The sequence below is a fragment of the Triturus cristatus genome, chromosome 4_2 (genome assembly GCF_964204655.1).
Source record: "Triturus cristatus chromosome 4_2, aTriCri1.1, whole genome shotgun sequence".
In the NCBI taxonomy this organism is placed as follows: Eukaryota; Metazoa; Chordata; class Amphibia; order Caudata; family Salamandridae; genus Triturus; species Triturus cristatus.
The window spans coordinates 635,297,327-635,312,817 of NC_140586.1; the positions used below are offsets into that span (position 1 = coordinate 635,297,327).

The 15,491-nt window shown below is 46.9% G+C and overlaps 1 protein-coding gene across 1 annotated transcript in view; it reads left to right on the plus strand.

Annotated features, from left to right (window-relative positions):
- LOC146834781 (SERPINE1 mRNA-binding protein 1-like) overlaps nt 1-12,187 on the plus strand; it is a 100,453-nt gene extending 88,266 nt beyond the window's left edge. The window contains exon 5 of the mRNA XM_085599946.1: nt 12,164-12,187. Coding sequence (XP_085456072.1) covers nt 12,164-12,172 — 9 coding nt within the window. The 3' untranslated portion in view covers nt 12,173-12,187. The remainder of the gene's footprint in view (nt 1-12,163) is intronic.
- Nucleotides 12,188-15,491: the final 3,304 nt, after the last annotated feature.

Below are 15,491 nucleotides of genomic sequence, written 5' to 3' on the forward strand. Positions count from 1 at the left end.
TTCATGGCCTCCACTGCCCTCTTACCCCACGTGACGGACACGCAATACATGGGCCGCACGCACTCGGACCACAACCCACACTTCATGTCAATAGCCTGGGCGCACCCGCACCCTCCTGTCCCCACTTGGCGCCTACAGCCTGCGCTGCTGCTAGACGCGGCTTTCCGGGATAACTTACTTACACGCGCCGCGCAATACTTCGAGGACAATGCTGGCACGGCATCCACTCCACAGACGGAGTGGGACGCCTTCAAGGTAGTGCTTCGGGGACACTGCTTGCATGCGCAGGGACACATAAGGCGTCAATTGGAGAGGGACTTAACTAGATTAGAGTCGGACTTACTGCCACGGGAGGAGGGGGCTGTGGCTGGCGACGAGGGCCCGCTACATGAGGCCCGCACGGAACATGCACGCCTCTTAGAGCGACTCCGAAACGTAAATTATGCCGCGCATTCGGCGAGAACACATCACCTTGGCGACAGACCTGGCAAGCTTTTAGCGTGGCTAATCTCTCAGGAAACCCGCTCGACCCCGGTAGCGGCTGTACGGACGGGCGGGGGGGAACTGGTATACACACAGATTGGTATCCACGATGCCTTCACGGCTCATTATGAAGAGCTGTATCGCTCCCGCTTGGCGGTCTCTCCTATGGCCATAGCGGACTACCTCTCCCCCCTGCAAATGCCGCAACTAACTATTGCGCAGCAGGACGAATTGGGTGCCCCTCTGGAGCCAGACGAGCTCCGAGAAGCCATCTTTAATCTGTCAAATGGCAAAACGCCGGGCCCGGATGGACTGCCGGCGGAGCTGTACAAGGCCGGCTCGGATGTTCTCATTCCGGAGCTGCTGAGGATGTATACCGCGGCAGCGGAAGATGCCGCTTTACCCCCAACATTAAATGAGGCCATACTAGTATCTATTCTTAAACCGGGCAAGGATAGTACACAGGTGGGCTCTTACCGCCCGTTGGCGCTCCTGAACACAGATTATAAAATCCTGGCTTCTACTTTGGCCAGGAGACTGGCCCCCCATGTGCCCACCCTAGTACACCGCGACCAAAATGGGTTTGTCCCCACACGCCACACTTCCTTCAACATACGCCGCCTCTTCCGGGTACAGGAATACGCTACGCAGCAGTGGCCGAGAGCGGAATGCCTTATATTGGATCTGGAGAAGGCTTTCGATTCTGTGGAGTGGCCGTACCTGCGGGCGGTTACAGAGAAGTATCACCTGGGGGGGGGGGATACCGGGCCATGATTGATCTGCTTTACGGCAGACCGACAGTCCGAGTCCGCACGGGCCGCCTCCTCTCAGCCACCATCCGAGTCCGCAGAGGCACCCGCCAGGGCTGCCCATTGTCGCCACTACTGTTCTCATTGGCCATGGAGCCGCTGGCCACGACCCTCAGAACGCACGGGCTGGAATGGGGAATCCCGCTGGCGGATGGGTTGCACGCAGTGTCACTGTATGCAGATGACTTGCTACTGTACGTCAGGGACATAACTGCCATCCCCGCCTCCCTCGCTGACATCTTCCGCAACTTTGAGGGAATGTCGGGCCTGAGAGTTAATTGGGCCAAGTCGGGGGCGTACCCCTTTAACCCAGACGTACCTGAATGCGACATCCGGCTGGGAGGGGACAGGCTGCAATGGCATCCCACCACTTTCCGATACCTAGGGATACGGATATATAGAACACCGGCAGATATCCTGGAAGGGAACCTCTGCCGAGCGATCGCTTCTGTCCGGGCGCAAATTGGCTTCTGGAATACCCTACCCCTTAACGTGCCCAGCCGCGTGGCACTGACCAAAATGATTGTGCTGCCTCGCCTCCTCTATTATTTTGCGAATATGCCTCTGTATGTGCCCGTCAGGCTCTTTCGTGACCTAGAGGCGCTGCTGCGCTCCCTCATCTGGAACAGGGGGAGGCCGCGAGTGGCGCTGACTAAATTATATATGCCCACAGGCTCAGGGGGCCTGGCGGTTCCTAACCTGGAACTGTACTATCTCGCGGCACAGATGCAATGGGTGGCGGGGTGGCTGAGTGGCAAGCAACTCGAGGACACTGCCACACATATGGCTGCATGGACACAAACGCAAATTAATGCGCTGTTTCACCCGATAACCCGCGCACCCTGCCCTTCCCAGATCTACTTGGCAGTAGCGCGCAGATGCTTTCTGAGGAGCCTTCGTCTCACGCGTGCTGCTAAGCCTTATGCCCCGAGCATGCCGCTCTTGGGTATGCCTGGCCCGACGGGGCCGCTCACGGAGGTCCACTTGGCTGGCTGGGATCAGGCGGGGGTGGACACACTGAGCGATTTGTATGCTGATGGCGAATTGCTCACGTTCGCCAACTTGGCTGAAGACACGACTCTCCCGGCGGGACAGTTCCTCCTACACGCCTCCCTCTTGCACACACTCACGGCTTCCTGGGGCGACATGACAGAGGAGCCTCCGGTACATACCTTCATGCAATACTTACACGTTATGGGCCATGGCGCGCACACCGTACACTGGCTAGCGCAGGCACTACAGGCGCACTCGCAGCCATCCACAATAACACTGAGGGAGCGCTGGACGACAGACAGGGGAAGAGACTGGACGGACAAAGAATGGGCACTGATACTGACCGGCCCGACGAACATCCCACGCAACCCCCGCTTTAAAATTATACAGTACTACATACTACAGCGCGCATACCTCACGCCCGACAAAATTAACAGGTACTTTGCGAGGACAGATGCAACCTGCCCGCGATGCTTACTGCCGGGAGCGGACCTCTTACATATGCTATGGCACTGCCCAGAGATACAGGCGTACTGGGACGCGGTACTGACACTGCTCGCGCGCGGCGCCGATGGGCGGCTCCCGCATACATGGGAAGCATGCATACTAGGACTCTATCGGCGCACAAAAGACAATAAAGTACAGGCACGCTTTTGGGACATGGGTCTTATAACGGCCAAACGCTTGCTCACCAAGCACTGGAAGGCAACCGCCCCCCCACACGTTCGACATTGGAGAGCCTCTTTTGTTAATTGGGCGCAGGCGGAGAGCGCGGTGCTCCTTCGCGAGGAAACTGCAGGGCTCTGGAAGTTCCCCATCGCCCAACTTTGGGATAATCTCCTCGGGACATTCCAGAGGGCTTGCCAAGACAGGGGGATAACCTGAATCCCTGGGGCTTGTCGCACCTCTGCTGGCGGGGCGGCGGCGGCCCCGGGACTACTAAGAGGGCGGCTCTTACCCCTACTTGCCCCTGATTGCCCCCGATGCCCCAGGGGTGGTGGCGGGCGGGTGCGGACACGGACACTGGGGAATTCCAGTCTTCTTGAAGGCCCTCTTTCCTTTTGTCCCCCTCCCCTGGCCTGCGGCTCCCCGCGCACGCTACGCGGTCCTGCTGTGCTCCGTTTGGCGGATGATGACCCTCCTGCTCTACCGCAGAATGATCTCCCCCTCCCTTCTTCCCCCCTTCCCCTTGACCCTCCTTAAGTTCACGACCCTAACCTTAACACATACTATTGCCATGCATACACGGGATAGATATGGACTATGATGCTGCATACTAGACTCGCCAGATCTATGCGCTGCCATATGGGTCGCTGCGAGCTATACTGCGCTATACTTGCCGCGCTTCGGCCCACGCTCTGAGCACGCTGCTGGCGCTCGGCTGCCCGGAGGCCTTTACACTTTGGGGTAGCAGCGACGTCCAATAGGTCTCTGGATCGGGGCCTGGGTGACAGCCGGCGTAGCCGTGGAGTGGGCTGGATCACAGCGCCATCCTCTATTACCGATAACATGCACCTGGGACACCACAAAAAAAATCAAAAGCACATAAACAGCACCACACACCTACTCCCTCCACAACGCACGCACCTCCCTTCTGTACGCATGCTACCCTGTACGACGCCGCCGGACACCCGGGTTGTCGGCTAAATGGCTGTGTTCTAATATCTGGAAGCGTACGCTTTGCTTAACTGCTTCGCCGCTTGGACGGTGACTGTGCGTTGTACGATGATGTAAATGTGCACAATAAAGGTTTTTCAAAAAATGGCTGAAAGACATTGGCAAAGGTGAGAGCTATTGGCTTTGCAATGCTTGTTTAAAGCCTGGGGGACTAAATAGGCCTGCTCCAAGTTCCATCTGTCCTTCCCCTGGTCCTCATTTTGTTTTGTCTCTTTACTCTCTCCCCCCCCCCCCCCCCCCCCCCGACTAGCGGGCTTCTCCTGCCCTCTTTGTCCTTCATTCTTTGCCTTCTATTCTTGTCCTCCTTCATGACCCTAGCAGGCTGGTCATGCGAACCCCCCCCCCCCCCCATCCTTATTTACTAGGCTTTTCTTTTTTTCCTTTTCCTTAACCCCCCTAACCTGTTGTCCTAGCTGCTTCACTAATTTCCGAGCACCAGCTTGTGACTGGAGCTTGTTTGTCTGCTGAAAGTGCAGCTAGCAATATAGGCTCTTAATATGCATGACAGAACAATGCATACAAGCAAGCATGTATGCTAAAAAAACGCAGCAGCATTGCAACTCATTAACAGACATACATGGCATTTACCACTACAATGCATGCCAACAAGATTGTAATGCATATATATTACCAAACTCACAAATGTGTATTTATAAATGTGTTCACATGTTTGTATATATCTCTATATATACATTTATCTGTATTTATATTTTTTTTACTGTTTCTCAGTGAGCCCTAAAAAGTACTTACCCATGTACCCTGCAATCTTCTTACTACTCCTATACACTACCCTAAAAACTCCTTAATACCCCGTCTTCCATGAACCCTAAAAACTTACTTCTTGTGTACACTGCCATCACTGAACCCTAATAGCTCATTACTACATCTACTCATTACCCATCCTTGAACCCTAAAAATAGCCTTACTACCTGTCCCTGAGCCCAAAAACCCATTACTACCCGCCACAACCCTGAGCCCTAAAATACCTATCTTTAAAATGTACAAAACCCTTAATAATCCAAAATACCATCCATACCTGAACACTACAAAGCCCTTACTAACCCTGCGTAGTTACCTTGCTGCAGTGGGAAATTGTGTTGAAAATGTGTTGATCTTGTTCCCCCTCACTGTATTATATGTGTTGTAATGTTAGAATACCACGGCTTATTTAAAGTTCTCAAGATTGACTGTCCCATTCTTTGAAAGTTCTGTCTGCTAGGGATCAGGGGTGTTCGAATACAGGAATCAGCTAGGAACAAGCTGAACCCAGTGGGGCAATCTTCCTTTTAATAGGGGCTGGGAGTGCGCTAGTCCCAGAAGAACTGAGAAGGGAGGGCAAAGCCTCTTTTAAAATGCTTGTTTTTCATTTTTAGGCTTCGCCTTGGCAGCCTAGGTACTGTCTCTTCGAGACATGCTGTATCTATTCTGTGAGCTTGTAGCCTGCTTATTGTTTTTAGTTTGTTGCTTTGCGTGGCCTTCGCAAAGGCTTGCTTCTCTATGGTCAATGTTGGTTTTATGTCCCTTGTTGTGTGTTGACCCCTCCCATGGAGCATTTCTTTATTACTTGTAGGCTTGCCCTTTTGTGCATGTAGGTTTGTTTAGGCGCACTATTCTTTTTATTTTGTTTCTGCCTGTGTTTTCGAAATGCTGGATTTTCTTCCTGTATGTGCTCACCCAACGAGAGTTCAGCAGCAATTGCCATAGTTATTGCCCAGCAATAAAGCATGCATGGCTAATTCACTTTTGGGGTGGACCCCTGCCTCCTCGGTACTGAAAGGCGTCTAGTGCACATTTAGCTTAGAGCTTGCTTTGCCTGCTGCCCACAGTCCATTGCTGCTGACTGCCCATCAACATGTTCTCAGACAGAGTGATCTTGGTTCTGGGAGGGGCTGGGACCGTGAGCTCTTGGATTGTGAAATTGCGACTGGACAAAGGTAATGAGATTATTATTGCTTTTAAAAAGAACTACTAGGTGGTGCGCCTGCTTCTAAAACCAATGTGTCCCGTAGGAGAAATTCCAGTCAAACACTTGTGAATCAATTTTCTTGCACACTGCGAAGTGAACCCTCACATGTTGCACATTTGTTTTGTTTTTTTTAAATTGCTAAGGGGACTGAGATACAGTGATTTTGTTCAGCAGCACACAATGTGTTCAAATGGGGGCAGCCAAGATTTGGCTGCTATATCTTAAGTCTCTCCAAAACCTGAAGCTTTCTACTGGATCAACAGACGAACAGCAGATAAACAAAAAAAACTGCAGCATGAGTTACATGGAAGAACCACCTGACAGCTCTGGAGGCAACTGGAGGGAAGAAAATTGCAACTGCTGACATCAGTTTGCTTAAGGCACTGAATGCAAACAATTAACTGATATGCTAATCTTGACAATGTGATGGTCGCTGCTGAAGTCTTGAGTTAGCTAATCATCCTCCGATGGTTGATGAAATGAGCAGCATGTGTAAGTTAAGAATGGCATCTATTGTGTTACTGCCCAGGAAGTTGGCAAAACTGGATTTAGAAGTGCATGATGTCCTGCACAGGAGTTGTATTTCAAGGCATGTCTTGTCTTAGTGGTAGATAGGGCAGCTCAGTGCACTCCATGCCTGCTGCAACCAACACGGTGTAAGGTCGAGCAATAAAGTAGAATTCTGAAATGACTGATTCCCTCCATCTTGTGAGCTGCAGCCTACATGTGCCCCAGATTGCAGTGAGCAGAGTCCAGGAAGTGGTAAGGAGGCAGACTAGTGCTGTCTCTTTCCTAATAAAACGATATTCCCTATCTGTGAATGTATCATCTTTTCTTTTTTTTAATTTAAATTCTTTAACTGACTTTACCTGTGGTTTTCACTGTTTAAAATTGTAATTTTAACCTGCCAGTGATTGCATAATTTATCACCTGTTTTGTGTTTAAACTTGTGGTTTTTCCTGCCTGTGACTGATTACATATAACCTGTTGAATTGTGGGATTTGCAGTCCAAACTCTGTTGTTTTTCCCCCTGTCATTCCCTGTGACTACCAGTTTTTCACTCCAAATGTCTCCTTTGCTCTGTGCTAAGACCTGTATGTTAAGCAGTGCACCCCCAGCCACCATTTTGTGTTAAGTCAGTGAAACCAGCCCCACCCGCAACAGGGATATTCTACATCAGAGGGTGCTCTGAGACAGCAGGAATCTGCTGTGTGCGGTTTAAACTGTATTTAATAGGGACTGTGCACTTCGTTTTTTGGCCAGGAGAGGGAGTAAAGTTTTATTCAAACAGTATAGTTAAAGGACAAGTTTGTTAGGCCCGTACCTGCAGAAGTCTAAAGTGTGGCTTGAACCGGTCTGTCTCATAGGAGATTTCTGAATAGAGCAGCAGCTTCCAACTCCCTGGCCAGCAAACCTTGTCTGAGGTAGCTGGGACCTTATATAGTCTGCTATTGTTTGGTACATCTGTACACTGATTGGTGGTTGTATCTGGTGTTTCTATTGGATTAGGGTTAGTGTCCTCATTGGTTGGGTATTTGAGGCTTCTGATTTGTTTCTGGGTCTGTGATTCAATCAATGTAGGGTTGGGACTAGGGCTAGGATGTCTATTGGCAGTAGGGACCAGGGATTCCTGTGTTATTGGTTGTTGGGACTAGGGCTAGGCCTTTCATTGGAAGTAGTAATCAGGGCTTCTGTGTGATAGGTTGCTGGACTAGGTGTGGAACTAAGAGTAGGGTTAGGCTTTCTAATGGAAGTAGGGACTAGGGATTCCCGTGCCATTGGTTGCTTGGACTTGGGTTGGGACTACTGGTAGGGCTAGGGTCTCTATTGGACGTAGAGATCAGGGTTTTTTAAAACTGATTGATTGGTTGCTTGGACTAGGGCTAAAATAGGATGTAAGGTTCCGGTCTCCTACTAGTTTGAGATTTTAGGGGTAGTGTTGTGATTGGATTGTGTTAGGGCTAGGGTGCCCATTGGCCTGAGAGGTCACCTGATTACTAGGGCTATAAAAAGCCACGGTTAGGCCGTCTCAGCCCGGGCATCGAGGTTAAGGGTGGAGAGGACAAGGGCAGTTGCCTGTTAAGGGCGGAGAGGACAAGGGCAGTTGCCTGTTTGAGACTGGTCGGGACCAGGGCCAGAAATGCTGCCCATGTTCCCATTCAGTAATACCCACCCACAATTTATTTCTACTATAGATATGTACCTATCTTTGTGTATTGCTTTGTATAAACATGTAGAATAATTATGTTTAAAAAAAAATCATCTTTGGTCCAGATGAACTTGCTTCCAGTGTGCATCTGTGTACCTCCATGTACTTGGATCTGTGTGTCTGTTACTTTTCTCATGAACAAGCATATCCAATGCACTACCTTGTATCTCTTCCTGTACCTCTATTAATATCTTTAATCTACATATACTTACCTCCTTTATGCATCTATATACTTTCAATGTACTTATGGATCTATATATTTATCACTTTCTTCTAATTTGGCATTTCCAATGCACTGCACTGTTTCTCAGCCTATCCTTGTCTCAATAAATCTTCTAGCCCAACTTTCTGACTCATCTCAAACTACTTTCTACTACTCTTTCAAATGCACTACCCTATCTCTCACCCTATACATCTATCAATATATCTTCTACATCATTCTCTCATTTATCCCAAACCCCATACCACTATCAAAATAACCCTTTCTAGACTCTCTCCTACTCTACCCCTCCTTGCATCATCTGACACCTCTTTTACTATACAGATTCCCCCAAAACAAACCTCTCTAAACTCTTCCCTCTGACTCTTCCCCTTCAAAAACCCTTTTTACTCATCCAAAAGCAGCCTCCTACTGCTATGACATAAATAAAATAAATACATTTAAAAAAAGTCCTTCACTCTTCTATCCCTCCACTATCCTTTTCAATCAAAATTGCAGACTAACATGTTTACTTATGAAATTCCATATTCCACTATACTAATGCACCACTAATCCTTTATTGGTTCCAGAGTAGCGTGCTACTCGCAAATAAAGCGTTTCAACACCCCATCAGGGTTACAAGCACTATGTAAATGCAAACCTTTTTTTTTTTCCCGTTTCTACCCCTCCCAAACCCTTCTCAATCCAAATAACTGACTAACATATCCACCACTCCAATTAATTTCATGTTCACCATACTAATTCAACACTAATCCTCATGGGTTCCAGAGTAGCGTGCTACTCGCCAAAAGAGCGCTTCAAAACCCCAACAGGGGTAGCAAGCACTATATAAATACAAACCACTTTCCCACTTCTATCCTGCCACCTACCCTTCTCTCTCCAAATAACTGAATAACATAGCCACCACTCAAATTACTTCATATTTCACTATACTAATTTTCAACACTAATCCTTTATGGGTTCCGGAGTAGCGTGCCAGTTGCCACAATGCCCTTCAACACCCATCAGGGGTAACCGGTGGTATATGAATGCAAACCTTTCTTCCCCTACTATCCCTCCGCTATCCTTCTCACTCCAAATAACTGACTAATATCCACCACTTAAATTACTTTCATATTTCACCATACTAATGCACCACTAATTCTTTATGGGTTTCCGGAGTAGCGTGCTTCAATGCCGCATCAGGGGTAACAAACGCTATTTAAATACAAACCTTTTTTCCTCTTCTGTCCTTCTGCATTCCTTCCAAATTAATGACTAACCTATCCACCACTTAAAATTTATTTGCATGTTTCACTATACTAATTCAACACTAATCCTCCATGGGTCCTGGAATAGCGTGCTACTAGCAGAAAAAAGCGCTTCAACGCCTCGTCAGGGGTAGTAAGTGCTATGCAAATACAATACAATTTAAATGTTCTTCCTTCTGAGATCGATATAAGGAGTAGCACAGAGAAGGCTATTGGTAGAAAACGAATAAGACTGCAGCTTTTGAAGTGTGCTGTGTAGAAATGGCTGGTAAAGTAGTTGAGAGTTAACTGGAACACGATCTGTTCTTTGGCTGTCAGATTCGATCCGAAAATGGTGGTTCTGGATACTTGGCGTGAGCGAGTCACTGCATAATTATATAGTCGCAGTGCTTCCCCCCCCCACCTGTGCCTTCTGTGTTGGTTCATGCCCACCTGCACACTTCATGTTACTACCGCCAAAAAAAAAAAAAGCTTTTGTGCTACATATTTTTTAAATTTACCTAACCAAGGCTTTGTCAATGCTTTGGGAGACTTTGTCTTCTCAATTGCCCTCACTGTTTACATCTTTTTTGCGCTTCTGTCTGTGACGCTGGTTGGCTTGCTGTATAGGGTCTAAACTGCACTGAGGCCATTCCCCTCTAGCTTGAGGGCTAGCCTCATTCCTTCTGTTGGTGCCTAGGGGTTGCTCCGGCCCATTTTAGTATCTGGCAATTATCTACTAGAACCCACTCTGGTCGGATGGAACTTTTTACTTGCCCAATAGCGTGGAGGGAATAAACACCATTAACAGAAAATACAGTCCGCAAATTGTCATAATCAAGGACTCAAGACTTAATCTCTTGGCTCTCTGGCTTTTATTATCAGCATAAAAATTTGAAGATACAAAGTCCTCAATACGAGGCACAACAAGTACATAGGCACTAACACAAATGCTACTCTACGAAGAATCCGCATACGGCTAAAAATAACTAAAAGCACAATCTCTAAAAGCATGAGGTAGAAAACTACCAAGCCAATGTCGATATTAGGGACACTGGACCATACCATCTCTGTCCCTACTCTGTACTAAATGACATCCCTACTTAGCAATCCCTTGAGACCCTCAATCGAGTAAAAGGTGTCAGAGTGAAACTTCCTAAGAAGTCTTCACTTAGAGAGCTTGATCTAGGTTGCCCCCTCTAGCTCTTCGCCTAGCCTTCCTCTGCTCTGGGCTCTGGGCTGCTCTGATCTGCCTCCACCCTCGGGGCGCTTTCCCTAATACAGAACCCCAAGTCCCAGAACACGCCCTTTCGCACCTCCTCTTCAGCGGGGGTCGTCTTTCAGTAATTTTCCACAGAGCGCTGTCCAGTTCCATCGTCCATCGCTTGGCCTTGAGTCCCAGACACCATCCGCACTAGGAGTTACGATTGGCACATTCCAATGCACTCCCATGTCTGGCTTTACTACATAAGTCAATTAATGAACAAAGAGCTTCTCTACTAACGAGCAACTGTCCTTGCACCTGGGGTGAGATCATGCAAGGCAGACATACTTCGCATCTTTTAACTTGCAATTTACTACAGCCTAAAACCTCTACTGGAATAAATCCTTTTTGGCCTATTGCCCTCGGTCAACATAAGAAAATACCAGGCCTTTCGCCTCAACGATATATGCGAATTCTGGCCACTTCTTTGGTTACACAAGCATGTCTAAATCTGGCAATATAAGCAAAAATTAAACTCACACAAGGGAAGGAGTGCACTCGTTAGTTAACACTGGCTTTGCAATTTTCGTCGTCCCGATCACGAGTCGCACCCCATGAGCGTGTAAACCATTGAGCCTTTTGGAAATACCACTCTCGAGACAGCATAATTGTTACCGCCTAGAGCAGATGGCTGACAGAATCACTTCGTTTGAACTGCATTCATTCACGATTCAGAAGGAAGCAACTCCGTTAAATTTATAAAGGACTTTATGTTGTTGAAAATGATTTATCCACCACATTTGTTCATTCACGTTTCTGTTCTCTGTCTTTTACCCATTATGATTTGTTGCATTGTTTTTCATTCATTACATCGTAGCAGGAGTAATTGAGTTAGGTTTATTGTTGTTGTTCACAGGATTAGTGCACTATGGGAATGTTAGGAATTGGTCTTTTTCACCAGTAACTAGATGACCTGAAAGGTTACGGGATTTGTTTTAATTAGCAAGTTACCAGGAAAACGTGTGCGTGAGTTAGCTTCAAATAGGGGCTTAATGGGCGGGAAGTCGTCGACTCCCTGAAACACGCAGAACGATGAACACAATCTTAATTGCTGGTTACGGCGTAAAGAGGTAAATGAATACAGTGTGCTTGCTATAAATGTTAGGTTACATGGTGGGATAATATTTTTTCCTTGTTTATCTTATAATAGTATATTGCATGGGTGGTTCACAGTAACGAGGGGAGATAGATGGAAAGGTTTTATGAAAAACCTGTAGATAACGCTTTTGCTTTTCAGTAACTTTTGCCTTTTTATTCACATGTTAACATTGCACAACGTGGTTGTTTATGCAGCTCTTTCTTATTTGTTTCAGTACCCCTGACGAAGAACTTAAACAGTTCGAAATGCATTGGGTCAAAGTGCCAGTCTTTAAGAATGTTGAAAGCACATGTCTATGTTTAAGCTATGAATTGCAGCATTGGACATTTGAAAATGCACAATAAAACATTCTTGCTCAACATTGCTGTCTCTGGAGTGACTACATGAGGAATAACATCGATTGGTTGACACTTTTAAAGCTTGGATTACTATGGATTACTTTGGAGTACCCTCGTTAAATGTTCGGCACAATTTCTTGAGGATAGGTTCCTCATTTCAGCAGTGCGGCAGTCGGGGGCGGAACAGACGCCTCCACATTGAGTAAATCACACTATTGACATTTACGTCTTTCTTTCATGTACGTTAAACTAAACAGCCTACAGGCACGTTTTCTAAGTTACACATTTTTAACATCACATTGTGTTCAAGTAAGCTAAACTCTATGCATTTCTCTAATACGTTCACAATATGCTTGTACATAGCTAACACTTCAATCTAAATCGATATAGGTTACACAATTCTTAATACATTGCACACAAAATACCTGAGTACACATTTGATTATATGCGGGTGCCGACTAACAGTGAATATAACGCACCCCTACGATTTTCAAACTTTTAAGCGCTACATCAGTTCCCCCCTTTGATGACATCTATCATCACACCATTACAATCTTCCTTTCTTTAGAACTGATTTAAACAGCACTGGTCATGACTCTATCATGTCGAACTCCCTCCATTCTCTTAAGACTCTCATATTGCTGCTCCTGAAACTTCGCCATTCTTTTCTCGTTTGCTCTAAGAGCTCTTTCAACTTTGCCTCCTTGATACCACTTCCATGCTTTCACACATCCCCACAAACAAATCACACAAACTACAGCAATGATAATTGGCTTCAATACTGATCCAAGAAATCCTCTTCCCAGATTCGCAAACCACGTTCCCACTCTTCCAAATCCTTGTCCAATCTTTTCCCACACATTCTCCTCTGTCAAGTCCATAATCTCCTTGTGAATAGTTGTGATGTTATCTATGTACTTCCCTAACTCCTTCGTGTTGTCTGGAATATATGTGCAACATTCTTGGACCTTCAATAATTTGCAGACTCCGCCTTCCTTGGCTAATAACACGTCTAACGCAAGGCGATTCTGCATAACCATATTTCGTATCGACAACATCTCTCCAGCCACCAACAACAAAGACCTCGCCGTATTCATAGACAATTCATCAACTACAGTCGCCAACCTCCTGATCTTCACGTCATTCAACACCACACCCATACTAGGTATCATTGCTCCATATATATCACCAATCACTGCACCTGTATTTACAGCCCTTCGTCTTCTAGAATGTTGTCTCGTCTCTAGCAACTCCAAGTCCTCTGTGTGATAAATCTTCGGGAATTTGATAGCCAAATAGCATATGCCATACCAATTTGCAGGTAGCCTGACATAAGCATTCTTCCCACATACATAATACAATGTCGGAATCACTTGTACCACACCTTGCATGAAGTCTTTAATAGAGGCTTCCATGGTGAAGGTCTGAGAACAGGTGCTATGTCCTACTGCGACCTTCTCCGTAGCGGATTGAGGCCGTCCAATACACAAATTCCCTTTCTGTACTTCATCTAACGCTATTGGTCCATAGCTTCCCTTGGACTTGTGAGCTTTCTCCTCCTCAGTCCAATCTACTGGACTATCTCCGGTGTCTCGTGTCTGGGTCAACTTTCTATATCTGTCTTCTACTTGATCAATGAATTTCTTCTCCGTCTCAGATAACGCACATGTCAGGTTATACCTGTGAGCATGCGCAATATCCAACTTCACAGTCGGTCTCAAATACTTCAGGAGTCTGTCCTCTTTCTTATAATAATCATATTTATTCAAATGCTTGATTGCTGGAACTTCAGGAAGTACCGTGTCAAAATTTGAAAAGAAATACTCGAACTGCCTCCTGTCGTAAAATAAACTGAGCAATAAACTACAAGAAATCCCATATGTCAATGGGAGATGATGATACTTGATACCCTCATCCACTGAAGCAGGCAACTGCATACACACAACAGTCCTTCACATCCATCGCATCAACATATTCATACAACAACTTTGCATATGCATTAAGCTTAAAATCACCCCTCGACAAATCCATGTGGAGTCTGCGATCCTCCCTCAACTTCGATGTTCCCTGTTCCCTGATACTGACACCTCTCTGTCCTGGGGTAATAGGTGTGGGTGCTCCCTGAACCTTCCCCTCCTGCCTGTGAGCCACCATGTACGAACTTATCACTACTCCAAATATAGTGACTATCCACAACCCCTATCAATGTGCCTATTATCAATTTAGCCCTACGATGTGTGTTTGCAGGATCTGCCATCTTCGGAATATACTCAATGTCCAGTATAGTCTCTGAAATGGTAAGTCTCTTTCTCATTAATGTCTCTTTCGTGAACTTAGGCAAACCCTCCCTAACTTTTCTTCGTTCTATAACAGATAAATCCCTACTTTTTTCTTCTTCCACTCGGATCTAGGTTACCTTCTTCCCTGCTTGCAACCTTCTCAAATCAGTCCAGCATAACCGCTGGTCCCAACAGTTCCAGGACTCCCTGCAATATTTCGAGCTTAAGGATGATCAATTCTTGTGGATCTGGTACAGCTGTGAACGTCGGGAACTCTAAATTGTCCAAGATCATACCCCGAATGACACTCAGAAAGGGTGGACTCGGAATATGGATAGTCAGAATTCCTTCGATCTCCAGTCCCGGAACTTTCAGCAACACTTCCACTCTCTGGAGCGGGACACTGTTGACCAATGTCATCGACCTCAATCTTCCCGTGCTCGGTAACCCTGGCATCAGTCACTGGATATGCCCACTCTGGTGAGGCGTACTTCCGACTTGGCACTCTAATTCTCTTTGACCTTCTCAGAGTACCTTGAGGATACTCCTCGTCGCCTGTTTCTTCTTCTGGCTCCTCCGAAACTGGTGCCAGATCTGTGTCCGGTACCAACCTCAGGTTTACCCGTCTGTCTTGCGGGCCAAACCTTCTCTGCTTCTGTGGCACCTCCGGTCTTCCCTTCGATACCCTGTGCACTGGCCTCCTCCTCCTTGGCAGAACTCGATTCCGTACTGCCCACTGCACCTCTTGCTCCTTTGCCTGTTTCTGGGTCAGTACTTCTTCCACGTTCTTCCTCGGCTCGATTCAGTGCACCATCAGCTGCTTCAGCAACCCTTACAGCTTGACTGGCCCTCTCAGGTGGTTCTGTCGGCTCTGCTGGATTTTCGTTCTCGAGAGGGGCTGTATCTTCTAAGGGTGCTGGAACTC